Below are 23,666 nucleotides of genomic sequence, written 5' to 3'. Positions count from 1 at the left end.
CTGTCTGTCTGTCTGTCTGTCTGTGCTTCCACACTTGCACTTGCCAATATGACCAACAGAAGCCACCAGAGGAATGGGGTGAAGTCTGCCATCTCTGATTGCCTTGTTTTTATGAGTAGAGCAGAGTCTGAGACATCACATGAGTAAATAAGAGAAATCCCATTAAAAAGGATACCTGCTGTTGTATTTAGGATCTACAGCAGTTTCGCAAAATCTCATCATGTTTGTTGCTGCATGAGAGAGAAGCATGCAACATACATTATTTCTGCTCAAAACCACCTCACTCATTTTTTTCTAAATAGCATTTCAACAAAGGTGAGGTGACAGGTATGTATTCATGGCCCTCGCGCTCAGTGGAGTCTCGGTTACATCACTGCAGGGGGGGCTTTGGCTTCAGGGACACCATAGTGGCTAATGTTCTTAAGAGGAAGAGTTCATTCCAGCGATGGTTGTAGTTCAATTGGACTACTCTCACTAATGGGGAACTGAATTATTGAAAGAATGGTCCGTCTCCACTCTACGAGGGGCGAAATGCCCCACATTCAGTTTGTTAGCATTAGGCAATTATCAGTCGAACTAACACAATAATTTGGTTAATGTGCAACCAGTGGCCAAGTCGAAGGGAGTAGGGCTTGTCGAGGGCTGAAGTGCCCCTGGTGTGTAGTTACGATAGAAATGACATGTTGTGTGCTACAATTCAACAACTGAATAATGATGTTAAATAGTGTTTTCTTCCCAAACACATCCATGATTGTCCAAACCCATCCACCTTCAAATCACTCCTCAAAATCTGTATTGAGTATCTCATGGGTACTCGTTCTGCTTTTTTTGTTGTTGATGCATATTGTCTATTGTCTCTATCATCTGTTTATTCTCTTTGCACTGTATGTACGTATGTACTCCTTTTCTTTGGTTTTAATTGTAAAGCGTTGTTGAGAGCTTTAAAAGTGCTGCATAAAATATATTATTATTTTTCTATCTTGTTGGAAATGGTTTAGTTTTCATGACAATTACAGAAAAGAAAACTACAGATCATGTCGTGCAAAAAACTGAAGTTTAAAAAAAAAAATTAAAAAATTAAATTCACTCAGTAATTTATAATACTGTAAATTATCACAGTTAAAGTCAGTAAAATAACAACGGTGAAATGTATCGTAAGGTAAAAATAATTGACAAAATGATGAACAGTGTATAACATACTAAAACATGTACTTTTGAACTTTTCATATCGCGTTTTGATGAAAGGTCATTAAAGATCACTGTTAAATATTATTTAAATGCTTATTACAAAACCCTGTAGGGCTCAGCATCAAGTCAAGCTCCAGTCTCCAGCAGCTGTTCACAATGATGAGTGACCACAGGCTTCTATTATAGATCTGATTATGCTCACTCTGTCTTGCCTGCATCCCTGCGCTGTAGTCATGAATCCTGCAGAGCCTCTTTACTGGAAGTAACCATTTTAATAAATAAAACACAAACACTCATTGATAGATGCTGTTTACTTAACTTCACTCCACATTTCTGGTTTATTTGTGCCCTCATAAAACCCTGCGCACCAACAGACATTTAGATATTGATTAAGATTCCTCACATGTATTTAAATGCATGATAAAAGCACTTAATTTTGTTGTTTGCTGTAAGCCTCCCTGTGTTCTTAACTGGACTTGGAGAGTGCTGAATTAAGGAGCTCTCATATTTATGTAATGTACTTGAAGTGGCTGTTTCCTCAGCTGCAAACACAGAACCAGGGAAATACTTCCCTCTGTGCCATTGGGCTCCATTAGATCCATGCTTTCTGTATCAGCCTGAAGCAGCCTTCCCTATTTCGCACACATCTAAGGACGTCTGTGTGAAGACCCATGAGGAAACAAATATTCAGCCACGCAACTCTTTCTATTGAGCTAATAGAAACAGCATGATCTGTGTTAGCTGGACACGTAGCACTTGAAAACAACACAGGCATTTTCTCACAAAAACAAGCTGATGGCAAAAAATGGCAAGAAATTGCTTTAGAGGACTGACATGACAGGTTTTGAATATGTACACTGACTCCGTGTTATCGACCCACCGTTGCTCCCTGATGAGTTTGACAACGTAAAGGTCGACTGACCAAGAAAGAGGAAATGCATACCGTGTCTCACTCTGTCGAGGGAGGTGCGGTTGTCGCTGCTAGCGTGTCTTGTCAGAATAAGCCTGATTCAACGGGGGACCCAGCTTAGCTTGGTCTCTCTCTCTCCCACACACACACACACACACACACACACACACACACACTCTAAACACTGAGGGGGGGTAGAAGACGGAGAGAGAAAGCATAGAGAATACAAACATCCTCACCTCTGAGCATACTCTATTCTATTTCCTGATCTTTTCCTCTCATCTCATCATTCTGCTAATGTTAATATGATTACACACAACATTAGATAAAAAACTAATTACTGTGTTAGTTTGAGTAAAACCAGACTAAAATCTGAAGATAATGCAAATGGGAGTTGAATTACTGCTACGTCGTACACAGGTTAGCCTGGGTTCTCTGTAAGGTTGCAAAATTCTGGGAATTTTCCATGGGAATGAACTGGAAATGTTCAAATTTGAAGGTTGGGAACTTAAATATAGTTGGTAAATAATACATTGAAGCATAACATTAGCTAAAACAATCCGATTTGATGCTAATACAATTAAATATCAATGCTGTTCCTCAATCAAAGGTACCTCACACATACAAATATGTTTTGATGATATTATGAAGTATTAGCAACAATTAAATTCAAATATTTGGAAAACTATTCAACTTCTTCAAGTCAATTATCATGCAGATAATTATCTATCCATCTATACATACAAATGAATCTGCATCATGTTATTTAATTGTATCATTTTGAATGTGTTGTCTTATGACAAAACAAGGAAATCCTCATTAATTCCCATAAAAAGATAATTGTAGTGTAGTGTGTGTGCCGTTACACACAAGAGGTCAACGACAACATGGTGAAATTCAGGCCGTTTCAACTGACAAGAGCAAATGTTTACTCAAATACTTATAATACAAGTAATGTGCACTTTACGAACAAAACTATTTCTCACTGTGACATAATCAGCTGGAAAACGCTGAATATCAACGAGCTAAAAGGGGCCATGTAGGCACGTGGCATAGCACAGGTGGACACAAAATCATTTACCGGCCACTGTGTATACTTGAACAAGGACAGACAGTGTGCAATTAGAATGCACAGTTTTTTGTTGCTCTTAAATGTATTATTTCCGCATTAATCCAACTTATCCGACTTATTTGTCTCTATACTGGAGGTGGTAAAGATATATTGTCAAATTTCCCCACTGCGGGACTAATAAAGTACTGTCTTATCTTATGATTTTCTTTTTACAGATATGCAAATTGACATGATTGAGTATTTAAATGGCACAAACACAGATGAAACACTCACTAAAACTCACAAACTCACTTAATGTGTGCAGCAGAAGCCCTCCTTGCTGCAGCAGTATTCAGTGCTCACATGACCTCTGACTAGCAGCCTCCCTGCCACACAGGTTAGCCGCATGCAATTATGCTAATAAGGAGTCAACATGGAGACACTAGCCCCCGCAATTACATCTTTGAAACTGTTTTATTATTATGCTCTTGCTTGTTTGCTGCACTGTTTACCTCACAGCAGATTTATCACAATTTATCTATGCCACATTAGGCATTTTGACAACTGCAAATGTGTGTCAGGCGGATTTTCACCTGACACACAAACCAGCAAATGTGTACATTCTATCCAAAAAACATGGATGTGGATTGTTCCTGTTTATACTGACTTGAAATTGAAGACACAATCGAAATCGAGTGCATTGTTGCCATAATTACTACAGAGTGGAGCGTGTGCTCTTATTGATCAAAGCTGCATAATTGCCTTGTGACCTTATTATGGGCTCAATAATGCAAGCTTTAATGTATTCCCCTCCACGAATGTTTCTATTCACCCCACAGAACAGGCCCATTTAAAAATATGGCTTATGAAAAAAAAAAAAAAACAGTATCCACAGTTTGTTATCAATTAAATTCTGCTGGATGATACTGCCAAATGATTTTGATGGAGAGGCCCTTTGGGCCATCGGGTCCAGTCAGCAGGAGCTGTTCTTGGAAGTTGGACTACCGACAGCAGCTTTGCGACGTGTTAATTGGTCACCAGCTTGTATGAAACATGACTTCATTTTCAATAATAGGACAGGTCTTATGATAGTGTGAAAAATCACACTCTCATAATCACTGACGCTTTGTTTGCGTGCATATATTTCATGATTCTGTTGCCAGAAAATACTGTTCCATGGAACAGGCGGCCATTTTTGGGTATATTATGTTTATGTGTCCGGCCGTTTCCCTTGAAATAACATACCAATATAGACTTGGGAGGTTTTTTTTTTTACAGGGAAAAAGCTAGAGGATGTTAATAAGAGGTGCATGTTGCCATCGCTGATCAGAGAACGGTAACCATGTCCTTGAACACTGTCACCAGGTCTGCAAACTACAGCCAATGCAGAAGTGCCTGACAGCTGTTTTCTCCAGAATGGCCATGGGATGACATGAGGCAACAACACTGGTTTCAAGTGTCTATTTTGTTAGTTATGGTCACATTAATTAGACAATAAAGACTGGCTTATATTAGGGCATGTATGTTTGACAACAAGAACTGTTCAATAGTTCATGGATGTACACGTTCACAACAGTCTTCCATTAAAAAAAACAAACAAAAAAAACAACCAAGATGGTACTAGCAAAAATATTCAACGCAAATAAGTAAAATGAGACGAATCAGTGGCTGACATTGACACGGAAAACTGGTGGAGATTAAAGTAATATTGTCACAGAGTGTGTTTTTTGAGCAATTCATTTTATTAATAATAATAATAATAATAATAATAATGCATTATATTTAAGGCGCCTTTCAAGACACTCAAGGTCACCATACAACAACAAAGTAAAAAAAATAAAATAACAAAAGGTAAGAGCAACGGGTAGAGAGTTAGAGAGTTAGAGGGAGTAGACCTGTTAAAAAATGTGGGTTTTCAGATGGGATTTGAAGATGGCGAATGAGACAATGTTCCTGATGCCGGGGGGGAGAGAGTTCCAGGGGCGGGGGGCAGATCGGCTGAAGGCTCTGGCCCCCATGGTGGTCAGACGGGCAGGAGTCACAATGAGGCTGATAGATGAGCCAGATCAGTTTGACAGTCGAGATCTTCCCTCCTCCTCTTCCGGTGAGACGGGGCTGACTGGAGTAAACAAACCCAGGTGTTGAAGCTTCATTGAGCTGAGAGAAATCATTAAGTTGTTGCCACGTCTCAGTTAGACATAAAAAATCATACTTGCGGTCGAGGAGCAGGTCATGGAGCAGACGTCCTTTGCTTGTGAGAGAAAGGATGTTAATTAAACCTACTTTAATGTTGCAACGGTCGTTGGATAAGCTAACGTTAGCCGCCGCTCTGGGAATGCGGGCTAACACACTGTGGTCCACTTTGCGTGCAGAGATTCACGGTCGACGGCATTTCGTGGACCAAATGGAGTTTATGGCAGTGGAGTCATCAATGTGGAAGCTTCGTCGGGAACCACGGTGAATGTATTTCCGATATGGCAGGCGAGCAATGTCCGGATAGAAGCGCAGCATAGGCAGTTGGATGAAACCGAAGCTGGAGGAGCTCAGCAACTGTGAATTGGAGTAGGGCTGATGATGGATTTAATAAGATGGACATAATAGTCCAAAGGAGAACAAGCCTCACAGGCAGGTAAATCCGCATGATGAGCGAGTGAGAGGCCCTAACCCCTAACCCTAAAAGTGCAGGATTTCTTCATTAAAATAATTTATTGTGAATTCCCTCATTCATTTGAGCAGCGCCACCACAAGGAGACATGGAGTAGAGACACCCGGCAAGTGAACCTGGCAGGGACTGTTTACTTTTTTGTCAATTAAAATATAGAAATGTGCCCTTGGCGTATTGCTTATCATATTGCATGAGGAAGGACAAAGAAACATACACCAAATCGATATTTTGACCCACCCCTAATGCGTCTTAAAAGCAAATCAACGAGCCAAAACCACACAGATCAAGCAACATTAAAGTGCAGCAGTGTGGATCCGAGTGGAGAGAGCAAAAGTTGTCAGTAAACAGAACATGTTTTCAGTCCTGATAGAGGAACTTATCAATGTTTTTTTCCGGTGTAAGCCAACAAAGGAAGAGTTGTAGTACACATGCAGTCTGAGAGAAGAGATGACCATGACGCAGATCACGAGGATGGATTACAGAAATTATTTGACAAAAAGTGCAGTGTGGAGAACAGACCCTGAGGTCAAATTATCATTATTTTTTTTTTAAATGCATCCGTTATGCATGAGAAGTTTATTTGCACTGGAACAGTGGTCATTTTAATTAGACTAAAGAGCTCAAGTGCTGGCAGGAAACTCCTGCTGAGCACTATTCAGTCAATGACTTTGACAGTGTTTTCTCAAAGAAGGAAAAACAAAGTTTCCAAGTGCACAACAATCCTCAACAATAACGGCTGTGAATGCAGTCAATTTGGTTTTATAATTCATTTATTTTGTATTTCCTTGAGAAAATGCTGCCATTCAGCTATTTTGATAGAAACAAAGCTGCAGTGAAGTGCATTTAAAGGACCAATAAATAAACTTTGGTCACACAGATCAGTTATACGGGGAACAGATTATTTTCCCGTTAGTATGTAAATTGGGTGATAAAAGTGATGTCTGTCAAAGTTATTATTGTTAACATGGTCAATGGGCCATTACTTTTTGAAATTTGTTCCTGGTCAGCTCCCCATGTTTCTGCTCAATGTTGTTTTTTCGGTTTATGATTTACTTTACGTTTTGGTTTAATCCTTACAGATAGAACAGTGTACGACATTCAGTATACTGTGCAACAACATGTACAGTATCGTTACCAATGCTTGAATGTCTTCAATAATGGTAACTACCTTATATGGTTGTACACAACACAAGTACCTGTGTATGATAGCTATAGGAAACACATGCTGTATGTAATAGTTGCCACTGCGTGATTGCAGGGAGGGCAGCCAGTCATCTGACATCCGAGTAGTGAAGCAAGGAGAATAGACACTTAATCATAATTGCAGCCCATGTGCTGACACACAATCACTGAGCTTAAGGAGCTAGACACGGAAATAATGATGTGGGCGTAAGTGTGCGCGATTCACACCAGCAAAAAACAACAGAAAATCAGACAAGGAGCTTCAAGGCTCATGTGTACAGGAGAAAAGAACAGTAATGGTTTCATCTTGAGGCTGAACACACTCGGTAAATGTGCCACTTATCTTGCACATGTGATGCTATATTTTCTAGCCTTTTACGGATTAAAAAAATCCATACTGGCTTGGTTAATGCCCTGAACTCAATCACACATCCACCACCACCTTTGCCCTACTACAAGAGGACTGGAAAAATCCACCAAATACAGAATGCTCAGGTCTTATCAAAACAAGTATATTTTCAGACTTTGGTTTGCAGTTTTTTTCCACATTTGAGGCCAAGGATAAGAAGTGGAGGATACGCTTGCTCTTCCTGTTTACTTAATCCCATTCACTTGAGAGGTGAGAATGTGTATCATCAGCCCACGCTGTCAGCTTGGTTGAGAAGAATACCATGAGCCTGACGAGCTGAGTCATAGCCCAATTTCACTCAATTATGATGTCAATATTTTTATGGTTGCATCAGTGTTGTTTCTATGACTTCGATACTACATTGTCAAAATCTATTTTCAATTATTAGTGAGAGCAGCTTCTCCACTACAAGAGGGCTTAACTGACCATATTGGAATCCTGGGGTCATATTATACTCTATTTCTCCAAGTTAAACTAGTTTCCTGGTGTCCTAATGAACATGTCTGTGACATGCTTCAAAATACCATAAGGATGAAGCATCACAGCAGTTCAATCCCCCTGACAAAACAGCCCTGTTCAGAATGTTCGGTTTAGTAGTATCTATTTAGGTCCACCTTAAATGTCCACCTTAAAAAAGTAAGTAAGTAAGTAAACCGGAACTTAAGGGAGAGGAAATGACATCAGCCACAGAGGCTACTGGGAGCTAACAGCAGTTAGCATTTGAAAAAGTGATCATTTGCAGGCTCTAGCAGGCACATTGCTGTCATTTATAACATGTATCCACTGGACAGATACATCCTCTGAGGCTTGTGTAGAACTCTGTGCTGCACTGTGGAGCCAAGAATAGAACTTTTCGTGGATTTCCGGTTTTCGGATACCGTTGCCCTCGCCAGCATTCTCGCGTATTTTACGAACAAAGTGGAGCTCAGCGAGACAACAATTGCAGGAATTTAGCGCATTGTGACGTCCCAGTGAGTGCGGAAGTCAACATCATGTATTTTATCTCCTGTACTTAGACTGAGGAGGACCACAAAAACATGAGTGAGTCATCTTTTTTCACACTTCGCCGACTGATAGGACCTCCAGAGTCCCAAATTTAAGGATTTAAATGATTAAAATGTTGATTTTGCATAATATGTCCCCTTTAAGTACAGGGTGGGGTCATTTAGCACATCATTAAAGCAAGTTACTGCGTCTAAATCGCCTGTTATAATATGAATATGTGGACTTTCAGCAACCCACTGGTAGCAACAACTTCTTTTAAATGTCTTGGGATCATGCATATTCAACCAAATCCTGACAGACATTGAGATATTTCACTCAAAGTGATTGAGCTGAAAAGAAAAAGGCGATGGTACCACTGTTCATGACAAATAACACCACAAACCTTGACATGCCTTAGACTCTGTAATCTCTCATATCAGTTTCAAATTTCACTTTGATGATTCATAGATCAGTGGATGCCTTTCAGGCATGAACAGAGCCAATTAAAGAGCACCATTTGTCAATTTTTATTATGAAGACAATTCGACCTCACAGAGAGTGGATAAAACAATTTATGGGTAAAAAAAATATGACTTTAATTTATAGTTCTTCAAACTCAAGTCCTGCACGAGTTGCAATGTCAGGTTACTGACGATGCAAAGAAGGGATGATCAGAGTTTTAAGAACTGAAATGAGCTTCCTGTGCAATGACATTTGAAAGAAAATTTAAGGAATATCTTCTCCAAACCAGTCTTTTACTGTAGTCTGTAGCTCATCTGGAGCACATGTCGGTAAAAAGGCATTGTGAGGTTAATTAAACAATCACCAAGGATAAAAGTTTTTCTCATTTTACTTTCTAAAAATCCCCAGTCACTGATCTTGCAGATCCTCTTTTTCATACCTTTAAGCTTATTTTAAAACCCATTGTTTGAGTGCATAATAGCTGTTTATGTGCCTTTTCATTGCTGCCTTCTTTGAGCAGCAGGTGACCACTGCTTTCATTACTGTATGTACAATGCAAATGACGGCCGACTGAATAGTAGTAAATGTTTGAAAGGGCATGGAGGAGGGGGATGAGGCTTGCTGCCATAAAGCTTCCTGGAGCCTTTTCTGACCGTGAGGTTGTCACAGAGGGGAGAAGAGGCAGACACCTGGCGAGCTTCCCAGAGACTTTCATCTCAGGGTCGGGAGCATCCTCTCTACCAGCAGGCCCTCTCAGCAAACAGCAGCATGTGCCAACAGCACAATACGCTTCTCAGTCTCACACAATCCTGGCACTACAGTTTCTTAAAAAGTGTGACCAAGTAATAACAGACTGTGTCTGAGGCCTCGACAAGGTTTATTGCTTATTTGCAAAGAGGCCAGCATTCATCCAGTTCAACCTCAAAAGAGCATTAAAAATAAAACATTTCCAAATCAATTTATTCATCAGCAGTTTCATTATGCAGCCACTAAAAGACGTCCCAGAGAAGGCGGGGTGAGAAAGTAGCTTGGACTAATATCAGCGATTGAATGTGATTAAAACTCACTCCCACTCCGAGGAGCAAGAATCAAAAGAAGCCTGGAATCACTTTCAGCTCTGCTCCAATTTTGTGTCATTGTATGTGGAGGCCTGTGGGAGGACAGTTATCACCACAATTATCTCCATAATAATTTGCCTCCTGTTCAGTGCAGAAATGGCTACTTAGTATTATGACTGTGGTAAAGAGGTGAAAAGGTAGAAAAGACAGTGGGTGGCAAACTCCACATTTGAGAAGAGAGACAAGGTTATTTAACGTGTGGTTGAACAATTTGTTGGCAACATTTTGAAGTCAAATACTCCCTAATGTCATATTCACACCAGCCCTTGTAATTTAAATCCTAGTTTGTTTGCTCCTAAATTCCGGTTTGTTTGGGGAGGTGTGAATTAGAGTTTAGATTCTCTGCCCAAGCCCTAACCTGACCGGGTGGGGCCAATATTTCCCACCACTATTCTCAGGCCGGGCCAGGTCAAAAAAATTGTCAGGCTCGGGCTCGTAATTACAGTTAATGTGTCGGGCCGGGCTTGGACACAACGTGCACAGGCTCGGTTCAAGCGAATCAAATGCAGGAAGCGGACTACAACTAGGGATGGGAATTTCACACATTTTTAGAGTCGATTGTCGAGGTCCACGTGTCGAATTTTTTGTCGACTTTTTTTTTTTTTACAGCAGCGGTATCAGCAGCAGTGCGGGGGTGGAAATTATTCTACAGTGTACTACTTCATTTTAGGCTCAAAAACATGGCTGTAATGTCCATTATTGACCATCAGAACAGCAGTAATAAATGAGGGGCAAAAAAAAAAGAAGGAAAAAAAGCGGACTCTCCGCTGGAACGTGTGTGTCGCCCCTCGCCAGACGGCTCAGGTTTTTGAACCTGCGCTCGTTAGGTGTCCACCAGAGTGAAGTACATTGGCCTGACTGGGTGAGATGCCGTCTTCATTTGTGTCCCCCACTCCCGTCCCCCCATCCACACCGCGCAACCTCGTTCGCACTGCACACACACACACACGTTTGGACGCTCACGCACAGCCACTCGAGAGAGCCGGTGACGCGCGCATCATCATGTGAGAGCGCAGAGAGCCTGGACAGCAGGATCCCCTTTTCGTGCACAGCTTCTTTAACCTCAGTGGTCGTGAACTTTATGTGTTTGTGACACTTTTTTTTACTCATAATTTTTTTGTCATGGTGCGCACGTGTCGATTGTCGATCGATTTGTCGACAAAAAAGTCCCATCCCTAACTACAACGCAGGTCATTGTCGGTACAAGGCAGGGCATTGTGGGTTAACGCAACCACAATATATGTGTGTGTAGAACGATAGCTGAGAGAAATGTCTGAGCCCATTGTTGCAGCTTATATGTGTCTTATGTACACATAAAACCATAGGATTTGATGCAGCTCCATGATTTGCTCTTATGTGGAGGAAACAGAAGTTGTCCTGCATTAACCAACAGATGAGCAAGTTCCCCTTCTCCTTCAGTTATTCTTGATGCAGCACCTCCTGAGGCGAGGAGGGGAATACTTTATTCAAAAGGTTCGGTTCGTTTCACTAAAGTGCAGTGTGAAAGCAAACTCGGACTGGCTGAATGTTGCAACCCCCAGTTGAACTAAGTCTCCAGTCGTACTGAATCTAGCACACTATTAGGTGTGAATACGACCTAAAACTACAAGACTCACTTTTCTACAACAAGTACTGAGGGTACAAAGATGTTTAAGATGAGAGCCATGGGCCATTTATGAGCTGCATTAGAGTGAATGAGTGCTATATAAATACAGACCATTTTGCATTTGAAGCATTTAGAAACATAAAATGAATAACACTTGGGAGGGAGGACCATTTTTTAAAACAGTCAATAGCACAAGGTGATCATTTAATTAAAATTTCATATTTCTACCTGCTTCAGAGGCTGAAAAAGATTTTTTTTGACCACACCATAAATATTATGAAATATTTTCCTTACTCTTTTTCTAATTGCACTTTCGTAAAGAACAGGTGAAAGGGAATTTATGGCATCATCATGTATGTTCAGGTGTGCATGTGCATACCAGTGTACTGACTCACCAAAGTTTTCTCAGGCTCCTGCTGGGACTCCGATGTGGACTCCATGGTCGTGTTGAACCAGAGTCAGTGCTGTCAGTGCTGCTCTGATGACTGCATGTCTGTGAGAAGAAGGAAACACAACCTTATTACTGTTCGTTTCAGTTTTAATTTTCACTCAACCAGAACATTTCAAGTGCACACTATGGGCCTGATTTACTAAGATTCCAAATAGAGAGCGCTAAATTGCTTGCAGACCAAGGTAAGCCCATACCAGAACAATCACACATTTCTCCTATGGATATCTATATTTAATTTATTCAGATATACCAAATAAGAAATGAATGTGCGTCATCTGTGAACGCGTAGTTGAACATGCTTTGGAAAAGCGTAATTTCCTGATTTACAAATATAACTATAAATAACCGCAGCCATGTGCGCGCACACCGCTGTGCCAGTTAAGACCTGCCTTTTAAACGTGCTAAATATAGACGCAAAAATAAACACCACAATCAGTTTCAGGTTTGATAAATCACTTTGCGCGTGCTAAAATAACATATTTACATGTTCTCCTCCCATCACACGCAAAATAGCATGTAAACGCCCCATATTGCATATGCATTAAGGCAAGAACGCTAAATGGGTTGCGAGTGCTATTTTGCCCGTCTGAAGGACGCGCTCCTCGTTGCGCCCTGTTAGTAGATCAGTATCAACGCAAATCTACCGTGTGCAATCCAGTTTGCACATGTTTTTGCACACGCAAAGCTTTAGCCCTATGTTTGGTAAATTTAGCCTTCTATGCCTGGCAGTTGTTGAAAGTAGCTCTCAAACCTCAAGTTCCCTTTAACCTCACGTGGGATGAGTAGCTTGCAAAACTCTACTTCTATGAAGCATCATCATTCCTACCCGCTAATCACATTTCAAAACAAGCCGGCAGCACAGAAAAACAACAAAGAATTGTGCTTATCTCAAACACAAACCTGTTCCCCCCAACAAACACTGCCTTTTCTCACCCAGACAAAGGTGTTGCTGCTCCAGGGCTTTAATAAAAAGGCTGTTTCTTGAGCAAGCAGGAGAGAACGGAAGCTCAGCCAGACTGTCAACTCTCTTCCCATCAGAGTCTTGAAAAATTAATTCTTCAATATCACTTTTCTTTTTCTTCCTCAGCTTGTTTTCCCTGTAGAAATGCTGAGGCAAGGAGATGTTTTCAACCTTTAGTTGTACAGGAAAGTTTTCATTCGATCACAGGTTGGTTCCACTGGACCAGATGTAGTTACTCAAGGCTACATCAGTAGGGGATAACTGTTGTAAATAACTTTATGAATCCACAGGAATTTGACCCGGCTAACTCCCTTTTGTGAAGTATAGTTTGACTGTAATCTTGTCTTACCAAGCCAAATGAAAGCAATGAATGTGGCCAGTGTTGATGAAACACAAAAAAGAAAGGAGCCTTTGCACGCACATACAAACGTGTATACAAATGTTCTTTAACTAGTGAGGGTTTTCGTAGATTGAATCAATTTCAAATCCAACAACCGCGTCACTACTACAAATTTGAACGCCGAGCTGAACATAACAATTACACCACTATGTTCCAATTAAGACCTAAAATATTGTCCAGTGCTTCTCATTTGTAAAGGAACACAAAGCCCAGAGGAACACAGGGCACACTAAACATGGCAGAAAATGTGTTGCATTTGTTTTAATGTGGAATTTGAACGAGATCAGATTTCAAGGACTTTCCGGGACCAATCTATCTATAAAGCAAGTCTGTCTGTCTGTCTGTAGGGCGATCTGACCAACCCTACGATTTTGGATATGGGTTGAGCACGGCCCGATGGTGTGCATCCTTGATTTTCACATTTTTGGGGGGAATTTTAATTTTCACTGACTTTTCACGCTGCACTTTCGCTAATTTATCACGCTACACCAGACAGGCAGCGGTTCATCAGCAGCAGCTGCGCTGTCGGGGTCAGGGAGGTGGGAGTGAAGAGGCTGTCCTCACGGTGGGTGAGACATTTTCAAACAGTTCACCGCAGAACATGGTGTTATACTGAAACGATGAGGTGTCCATTCACCAATACGCAAGCACATATTTATTTAGCATTAGCATGCTACTATATTGCGGCTAATTTGAGGAACCCGTTTCCAAAGGTAAGCTAGCGAGGCTACTATTAGCATTAGCATAGGGCTATCATAATACAAACACTGTGCAACCTCATTAGGTGCAACATAATTTTTTTTTAATTTTAACTAGCTGTTGTGACTATCAGCCAAGACAGTTTTTGTATTATATTAGCCTTTACTTTCCTTATCATGCATTACCATAACTGAAAAATCTTCTTCAGCTCCCACTATAGGAATACATACTTCCTACGGGCACTGTACTAGTTTTATCAAATTCAAGGACCAACTGTGCTGACACAGCTTAAGATGGAAGTGTAACTTGTAAGAGCCGCTTTGTCCATAATGTCCAATTTTATTGACTTGCAGCATTCTCTGCATCTGTCCTTGAGATCTTGGGGAAGCTGGTCTTTGTCATTTTTCTTTGGTGAGCCAGAGATCTTGGAATTGAATCATGCAATCATGTAATTTGCACTCTCTTGCTTAATGTTACTCGCTCACCGTTCTGCGTGGAATCAAATTAATTATACAAGGTTCTTTGTGGAAGTGTGGTGGGCTGCCTCATTCAATCTAGTTACCACAAACTTTCATCAAAATCTAATCAGCACTAACCTCCGAGTTAAACTGAATGCCCTTCAGGTATTCTGAAAATAACCAGGAACTAGTAGTGGTTGTGAGTTGTGACCTTTTGACTTGAGACAAAAATCTAATCACAAGTTGTGTCCTAGTGAATATAGGTGAAAGGATTATCTTGAGGCGTTACTGAGATGTCCATTCATGAGGCCAAAACCTTGGGTTGTTGAAGTCATCTTTTTTCATCTCATTGCAAGAATCACAAGATTACAACGAGTGACAACGCAAGTCATCAATAATAGTCATTCAATGACATTCAATTTTCTTTTTCTTTATCCATGTATTCAAAACATCCTTAGTTTAATGACATCTGAACAAAACAAAAACATTAATACTATAAACCCAAATAATACCCCTAGTTCACATTTTATATGGCATATATATATATAAAAGGCATCTTTTTTCAGGTATCTTTTTTGAAGGACAGGGCATACTAGACGAAATCCACACCGTTTGGGTTGGTGTGATAAAATCACCAACAGCACCAGGAGAAATCCTGCTGCATCATTGAGGTTCTAAAACATCCATTAAGGTTTTTTTTTTGTTTGTTTAACCATCCTCACAGACGTCTGGTGATAGTTTTAGCTCTTTTCCACTCTGAAAAAAGCCATCAGCATGCAGGCTCACATGAGCACAAACAACTGCATGATCTCACATGAGCCACAATCATGAGTTCACGATCAAGTGGGACCATCTGTTAATTACACTCTGCAATTCAGGCAGATTATTTGGGGGCGGAGCAGCTGTGGTCCAACACATGACTGCCCTAAAAATGCATTCACGATTAGGACAGACAGCCACTTAACCTGATTGCTCTTTTGTGTTAATGTATTAATAATAACAACTGTATCAATCATTTTCACCACTGATTAATCTGTCAATTACTTTCTTTATTACATGATTGTTTGATCCATAATATCAATGTTTTGATGTAGAAGTTTAGTAAATGAACCTAAACTTTTTCACAGTTTCCATAGCGACATAAAAAATCATAACTCAGTATGAGTTACTGCAGATTTGTGTACACTGCGCCTCCGCTAACCTCCTGTTGGCTTATGTATAAGCTAATATGCTTCTGCATCACTTTATCAATATAAAATTAAAATACAGCCAGCCTTATTTTAATTTAAGCGCAGTGCGAGTGACACTCAGGCTCTCTGTTGAGAGTGAACTTTGTGTGAGTCTATTTTAATACAGTAAATATGCTGGTATATTTGAATTGGAATTGAGAAAATGATTAGAGAGCTCTTGCTACTGTGAGTCGCCATTAGAGGAAAAAATAGAATCTTTGGAGACAAATTGTGCCTCGTATCTGACAAAGGACACCCTGACAGTGAAAAGATCACAAAAACACTCCCCATGCTATTCTACCAGTGCAATACTCCAGTGCTCCAAAGACATCATGCCACACACTTCAACTCTCAAGGAGCCATCATCACACCTAAGACATATGCTTTCTACTCCTTCTCAAATCCAGTTTTAGCTCTCTGACCATGACTCAACCTGCAGCAGCAGTGGCCATGCAGCCGAGGTGCAAAAATAGCCGCCCTAATACAAATAATACGGTCTCATTTTGATTCTAAATGAAATATCTCAGTGACTGCTGGACTGATTTCCATGCCACATTAAACTGTAATTACAGGTAGAGTTTGAATCTTCCTAATCATAAACAAAGGATGAACCAACCACAGACAAACAAGCCAGAACATCACAAACTGTTTTAGTCATCGCACAACAGCCAGTGCTTCAAAGAGCTATGAATCATTGCCTACGATAGAGGGCAAATGCATGGGGAGTCCTAAACTTGTGGCAGGCAGTTGACTCAAAACAAAGCCAAATACACTGGCTTAAGGGTTTTTCCACTGAACCTGAATATAGCAGCAGAAGGTCAGGGAAGTATATAAGTATATTTAGTTTATATACTAGTGTGTATATATTTTGGTTTATTTTACATGAAACAACATTGAATTGGTCCGGAAACATCACCACACCAATGTTGGCAGCAGATGATGTTTTAGCTGTTTCTAAGACTGCTTTCAGTTGAATCAATGGCATTAATGATCAGTGAATTATTGTACTACGTTGTGTATGATCACTGAACAAGAATGTTTCAGTTCTAAATCACGGTAAATCAGCATCCTGTCACTCAAAGTTTATTTAGGCCAAGTCCCTCTGGATACAATACTTGAGTGATTCACAGAGCAATTTCTGGTTTCTTTGCTCCATATAACAGTGCTATGCTCACAATACAAATGTCCCAAAAATGTATTTTGCGAGTTAATTGTGTCATTTTGCAAAAACCAAAAAACTTGAAAATGCTGTTGTGGATCGCTTGTCACTATGTTGTTGTTGTTGTTATTCCATCTGCTGCCATGAACACAGGGATTATTATTGTTTTTAGATTAAAAGCGGAACTCTGCTCAAGGACAGAACAAGGACAGCAATGATTTTTGCTGATTGCAGTAATGTTACTATCTGCTCTTGAAGCCTGATGACCTAACGCAAATCAACGCAGCCTTATGATGGAGGGCTAAACAACAGATTGCAGTCACAATATGTAATAAAACTTCATTAGTGGTTCTTCATTATAACAGTGCTTCTGTGGTGATTTTATGCAAGTCCTCCACAGAAAATTCCCATACGAGAGACTTGTGAGAGTCTTTGTTTTTATAATATCCACCGTAAATGTATTTTTTTTTTTAAAGGCATGTGATGCAACACCTGCAAATTTCCACAAGGTGACTCAGCGCTCACTGATCTGTCAGGGTGACATATGGAGAGGCATGCTGATGAGGAGGGCTTTGAGAAGGTATGAACTTCTGTGATGTCAAGGTGACTCTGGTGACCTTAGAATATTACAGGAGGAACAAAAAATGTTGATTCACACACTGACAGCACCAAACCATCACTGCCACAGAGGAAAGTCACTGAGACAACAGAGCCAAAGCTCCATTATAGAGCTGCACACTGAAAATATTTATGACGCACAGAGCCTGGACTGAATAATAGGTGTCTGTTCGTGTGTGATATCTCTTACATAATAACAGAAAAAGGAGAAAAGACTTAAAGCTGAAGTGGTGCCCCGTCCAGGCTACAGGTGCAATCCTTAATTCTTTAAATTTCAAAGAATTTCGCAGACATAATAAGGAAATTAAAAAAAAAAAAAGCTCAAAGGTCACAGCAGCAGGCGGCATTCCTGTGACCCGAGAATGACCTTTAAAGAAAATGGCACATGGGGGGAAAAAATGGGGGAGATGGAGGACCGGCTTACAGACAGCATCACGTTGGGGTAAGTGGTGCTGTCAGGAGCTTGGATAAAATGATTCACCTTCTCATCACTGTTTTTTGCAGACACATTTTGAGCAGCTAGCCGGGGATCTGGAAACATAATCAGGCTGCTGTGTGATGTGACCTCAATGTATTAGCATATGTTACCCTATGCACACACACACACACAGTACAAATGTAAACACGGAACAGAAGCACAGAGGGAACCAGACTAAAGCAGCATGCATGTGCGGAAGACATCAATGGCGGTGGATGAACGACCTACCTCATATAGCTCAGGCAGTAGAAAATTACCATTACAGCCTCCAAGAGAGGGGAAAGAGAGCGAGAGTGGGAGAGAGACATAGAGATGACATCACCGTATTTTGCTCCCTCCTCCTCTGAAATGAAAGCTGGTGCTGCTGCAGGACTGACAATGTCAGGGGGAGCTGGCTCACTGCATGTGACAACAGGAGCATGATCTCCACACACAAGCCTTCCATCCCACTTTCACTATAAGTGAACTATACCTTATTATACCCCTAGGTGCTCATGATTGTGGTTCCACATGTAGTGACATATTAAAGATCCTGTGTGCAGATGTCGAGTGAATACTGTTCTTTGCAGTGTTTTGGATATGGAATAATTTGTCAAACTCCCACCAAAGTTTAACATCTTTCTTTTATTACTTGAAGAAGACGTGAGCTCCCTTGGTTTGACTGTATAGTTCTTTAAAGGTCCCATATTATAGCCTATTTCAACAAGTTAACCTAGTTCCCTGGTGTCCTAATGAACATGTCTGTGACATGCTTTGGACAAAATACCTTAAGGATGAAACACCACAGCAGTTCAATCATCCTGACAAAACAGAACACTCTGTTTAGTAGCATCTCTTCAAAAAAAAGTAAAACGAAACTTAAGGGACAGGAAATGACATCAGCCAGAGGCTACTGGGAGCTACCAGAAATAAAGTAGTAACATGTAAACAAGTAAAATAATAATAATAGTAAAAAAAATGATGGCAATAAAGACAATAAATAAAAATAAATACCGGTAACCAATTTACTTGCACTGCTGCACAACTTGTACAAAATGTACAACATGCAAAAAACACTAATAACACAAAATCAAAACAAAAATACTCTTCTTTTCCAAAAAACAAAACAGTGCTATACTCCCTCAGGCTCTCCAACAGGCTCTCAGGCGACGTTAGAGGGGTCTCTGTAACCTACATAGAGCACTTTACGCAGGAGTATAAATTGGGCTTAACGCTAGTCCAAAGTCTTAACATGTGTCTTGAATCCTGGGTAACTTACAGTACTGATGCTTACATGTCCTTCGCTGCCATCATTTTTTAATTACCGTCACAGCCTCCGCTATCTCTTGATGTCTGCGGGACTTGGTGGGATATGGGACGGCATTGTAAAGAGTGTCCTTAATAGAGGACTGTGTTGCGGTGGCGCTGGCTGGACCACTTTATGATTGAACTTTAAGTGACTGAATAAGTTGGTCGTGTTGCCTTGAGGAACAGGCACGACAACACGAGAAACTTTGCAAACAAGTTCCTTTTGCTCGACGTCCGTCACATTGAAGCTGCTTCCAGTTAGCTGATATTGTCCAACCTTTCTGCCATGTTTTCAAACGTTCGCTCCTCATATTATTGATCCACACACGTCGCACGCTTGCTGCAGCTGCACGTAACACAGGTGCATTCAAGGCGTTTTTCTAGCATAGGAATTTACATACACGCCGCACTGTGCGGCGCATTAATTGTTTTTCTTTGATTATAATGTTTTGATGATCGTGAGAAGCCAAAAAAATCGAAATCATGATTAAAATTTGATTAATTGTCCAGCCCTAGTTCTCAGATACAAATATTTTATTTTTATGCATACAGGAATTTTTTATTTTTTTTTAATAAATACTTAAATACATTTTGTTGGGGTTAATAACTTTACTAGTGTTTATTCTGAAGAAAAACAAATAACTGTCAGTTGCAGCCTTACTGTAAAACAACTTCGATAGCATCTTTAGACAAATCAGTCCTGTTAACGCATGCTTAGTTTAGTCCCATTTTGTTTGGACAGAAAAGTCGACCGAGTTAGTCTGAGTAAGTTATTGTTGCTCAGCTCCACGATGTTCGTAATCAGAAGCTGATTACAGAACTTGTTAACCTGTCTGTTTCTCTTTTTTTTTTTCTTATCTTATATTTATTTAATATTATATACATTGAGCTGTCTGAATGCATTGACTACGTCTTAGTTTTAATTTCCTAAATAGCCATAAAGAAGTGATTTATTCTAAACGTACAGGTAAACACAGTGCATCAAAATAATTAATCGTTATGTTTTGTACTATTTCTACACCATCCTGCCATAGTGTTATGCAGTGTTAAGCACACGGCCGAGAAGTAAAATCCTGTTCTGAGCCTGGTCCAGTTCCTTTTTCTGCTCTTCTGTTGTGACAATAAGCACAACAGGTGTTACTATTACAGAAGAGATGGTATTTGTTTTAGATTTTAGAATTAAAAGAGCTGTCGCATGACTGACCCACATTTTTACAAGGGTGTGTGTGTGTGTGTGTGTGACATACAGGATGTATTATGTGCGACTATCCTGGTTCAGCTGCAGGGGAAACATGCTACAGACAGAAGCAGCCAGCTGTGAGAGTAATCCTGGGAGAAGTACAAGCAGATGAGAGTTGTAAGAAAGGCTGGGAAAGCATTTTGTACAATACATTATAACAAGACACAGACACACATGCATGCACGGACATACATTCACCCTTGTAATTCTAGTGAGGACACTCATTGACATAATGCATTTCTTAACACTTAACCTAACTTAAACCCAATCACCTAACCCTAAAACCAAGTCTTAGCCCTTAAAAAGCCATTTTAAGGAGTGACAAAATTAAAGAACCAGCCAAAATGTCCTCACTCTTTGGTTTATAAATGTTTGGTCCTCACAAAGATACCCATATAAGAACACACACATGGGTTTGGATAAGGAAATTTGGTAAGAGAAGAGTGAACATAGCAGGTAAGATGACCAAATGATGACATGAAAGAACCCTCTCAACATTCTCTACGAATATTCACAGCAAACTGTTGTTGCCCAGCTGAGATGCTTTGTGATTTGTCATTGGATTGTCATGATAAAGCTCGACTGCCACCAAAGCCAAAATCATTTTGCAGGTTAGTGAGTTTGTTCTCCTCAACAACAGTTTAGTTTCTGCAACCGCCAGCCAGCAAATGCTAAAAACACACTTAATTAAAATATGATTTAGCATTACTGGGCAAAGGCTTGTAATTTGGCTTGATAGTGAATTTACATTTTAAAAATCTATTGACCAAGTGAAAAGAAATATTTGTTCACTCTTTCCATCATAACCAAATCAAACAGTTGTTTGGAGCTTTCAGCCAGACATGAAAAGAAATTAAACAGCATCTGCACTCACATTAATTAATTGTCCCGAGTAATTAAAAATCTTTTTGTTCTGGGGTTGTTGCCCAAACAAATAAAGACATGAAATAACTTAGGAAATCTATCTATAAAGCACAGGGTTTCCCTCAGAAAACCTGCTAAGCCCGGTGGTAGGACCTCTCGGGCAGCCCACCAGCGGCCCACGGCGTTTTTGTAAAAAATAATTAAAGTTCGCAGGAAATGTTTAATTATGGCTATTATGTGTTATTGTAAGACATTTATCAACAATACTTAAACACCAACTATAGAGTCTTACAAAAAGACACACTCTTGAAATTAAATAATAATATATTTTTTTAAATAATAAAATAACTAATTAAGTAATCAGCCAGTGAATCTTAAAACAAGCCATGCAATGGTCACATTTAAAAGTAAAATAAAGCAACATACATAAAAAAGTGGTAGTGCCCCCTCATCTGCCTCATCTGGTGCAGACAAACGGCCCTTTTATTTCTGTGCACCGCCCCTGCGCTGTTCTCTTCTCCCTCTCCTGCGCCGTTCGTCGATCTTAATAGAATAGATAGAATAGAATAGAACCGTGCTTATTGGCCATGTATACTATGAATTTAATTACTGCATTTAACCCTTCCGTAAATTAGTGAACACACACAGCACACAGTGAGGTGAAGTACACGCTAACCCGGAGCAGTGAGCTGCCTTCATTCAGCGGTGCTCGGGGAGCAGTGAGGGGGTTAGGTGACTTGCTCAAGGGCACTTCAGCCACGGACTGGTCGGGGATCCAACCGGCTACCCTCCGGTCTCGAAGCCCTAACCACTAGGCCACAGCTTGGTCTCCAAGCGGTCTCTTCCAAAGCAGACTGGATCATTTCTCTAGGTGTTTTATCCCCACATCAAAATAATGATCTTTATGACGAGGATGGAGTACAATCGCGATAAAGTGATCATAATACACTGGGGGAAACCCTGAAGCAGGTTGTGTCTGTGACAGGCATATATCTTGCTGACCGTTAGTCAGATGGGCCAAAGATTTTGGATATGGGTTGAGCTTAGCGATGGTGTGCATCCTTGATTTTCACGTTTTTTGGATAATTTTAATTTTCACTGATTTATCACGCTACACCAGGCAGGGGTGCCGTCAGGATTATCTTTCATAGTAAGCACTATGTTGCCTGCAAATGAGACTGAGTCATGAGCTCGCCTGACCTTGTGACCATGTGAGGAGATTACACCACTGCGACAAGTCAACTTTAAGAGGATAAATGCAAATGAAAACAACTGAGACTAAGTCAAGCTGGCTCAGCCTAAACAGAGGGTGAAGAGATGGGACTATAAATATTATTTACCAGCACTGTGATAAAAGTGAGGCCAAAGGCATTTTTTTTTTTAGCAAAAACTGAACGCTGACACATCAGGAAAGAAAAGTTCTCTTGATTCATGAGATCCAAGAAAAATTGTGAGGGACATAAACTAAACTATTGTTCATCTAGTCAGTGAGCTTCCTCCTTCCTGGCTGGTAGCTGGTCATGTCCCTTACCTGTGAGGCTGCCGCTTCACCCACAGTCTCAGCCACCAATACAAAGATTCACACAGCAGCTAAAAGAGTACAAACCTGACAAAAAGCTTCCAGGTGGTGCAGCTTTATTTCAGAAAACTGCACACTCTCCCCGAGTATGAGCTAAGCAAAAGCAAAGCATCACCATCCCACTGTCGCAAACAGGCTCATCAAAAGCAATGAGTTGTGCATCAGTCAAAGAGCTGCAGCACTGCACATTAAGACTGTGGAGTCTAAATTGGTGAATTAGGATGCAAGAAAGCAGAACATGAAAGTGTGTCTATGCATGCAATTTCAAACTGCTACATCACTGGCACCGCTGCCACCATCTTCACCACCTGTGTTATTAATAGGTATGCAGGAGCCAAACATGAGCGGCTTTGGCACTTTGGCTGCTGCAGTTTATTAGCCACTTAAAAACAAGGTCAATTTTGACACACTTCATTTAAAGTTATATGGGCTCTCTGTGTCTGCCTAGCATTAATAATAGTCGCATCCTGAAACAGTGGGAGAAAGAAGACATGCTGGGCAGATAAATAGAAATACAACTTCACACTGGGAATGTAATTAAAACATCAGAACGCTGGGAACAAGCTAATCCTGCACTTCTGATCAAACATCCCTTTGAGGTCACAATGTATTGTACTTGTTCCTGCCAGAACATATTTGCAGCCACAGAAAAATAATCCAAAACATCC

The 23,666-nt window shown here is 40.4% G+C and overlaps 1 protein-coding gene across 2 annotated transcripts in view; it reads right to left on the bottom strand.

Moving 5' to 3' along the window:
- Window positions 1-12,015, bottom strand: part of osbpl8 (oxysterol binding protein-like 8) — a gene marked incomplete at its 5' end in the record, with an annotated part of 54,784 nt that extends 42,769 nt beyond the window's left edge. For both annotated transcript variants that reach the window (XM_083907214.1, XM_083907215.1), the window contains one exon: window positions 11,971-12,015. In XM_083907214.1, the coding sequence (XP_083763340.1) occupies window positions 11,971-12,015 (45 nt within the window). The remainder of the gene's footprint in view (window positions 1-11,970) is intronic.
- Window positions 12,016-23,666: the final 11,651 nt, after the last annotated feature.

Source organism: Microchirus variegatus (assembly GCF_963457635.1).
Source record: "Microchirus variegatus genome assembly, chromosome: 20".
Classification (NCBI taxonomy): domain Eukaryota; kingdom Metazoa; phylum Chordata; class Actinopteri; order Pleuronectiformes; family Soleidae; genus Microchirus; species Microchirus variegatus.
The sequence above is the reverse complement of the archived record's forward strand: the minus strand, read 5'-3'. Positions and strand labels throughout refer to the sequence as shown.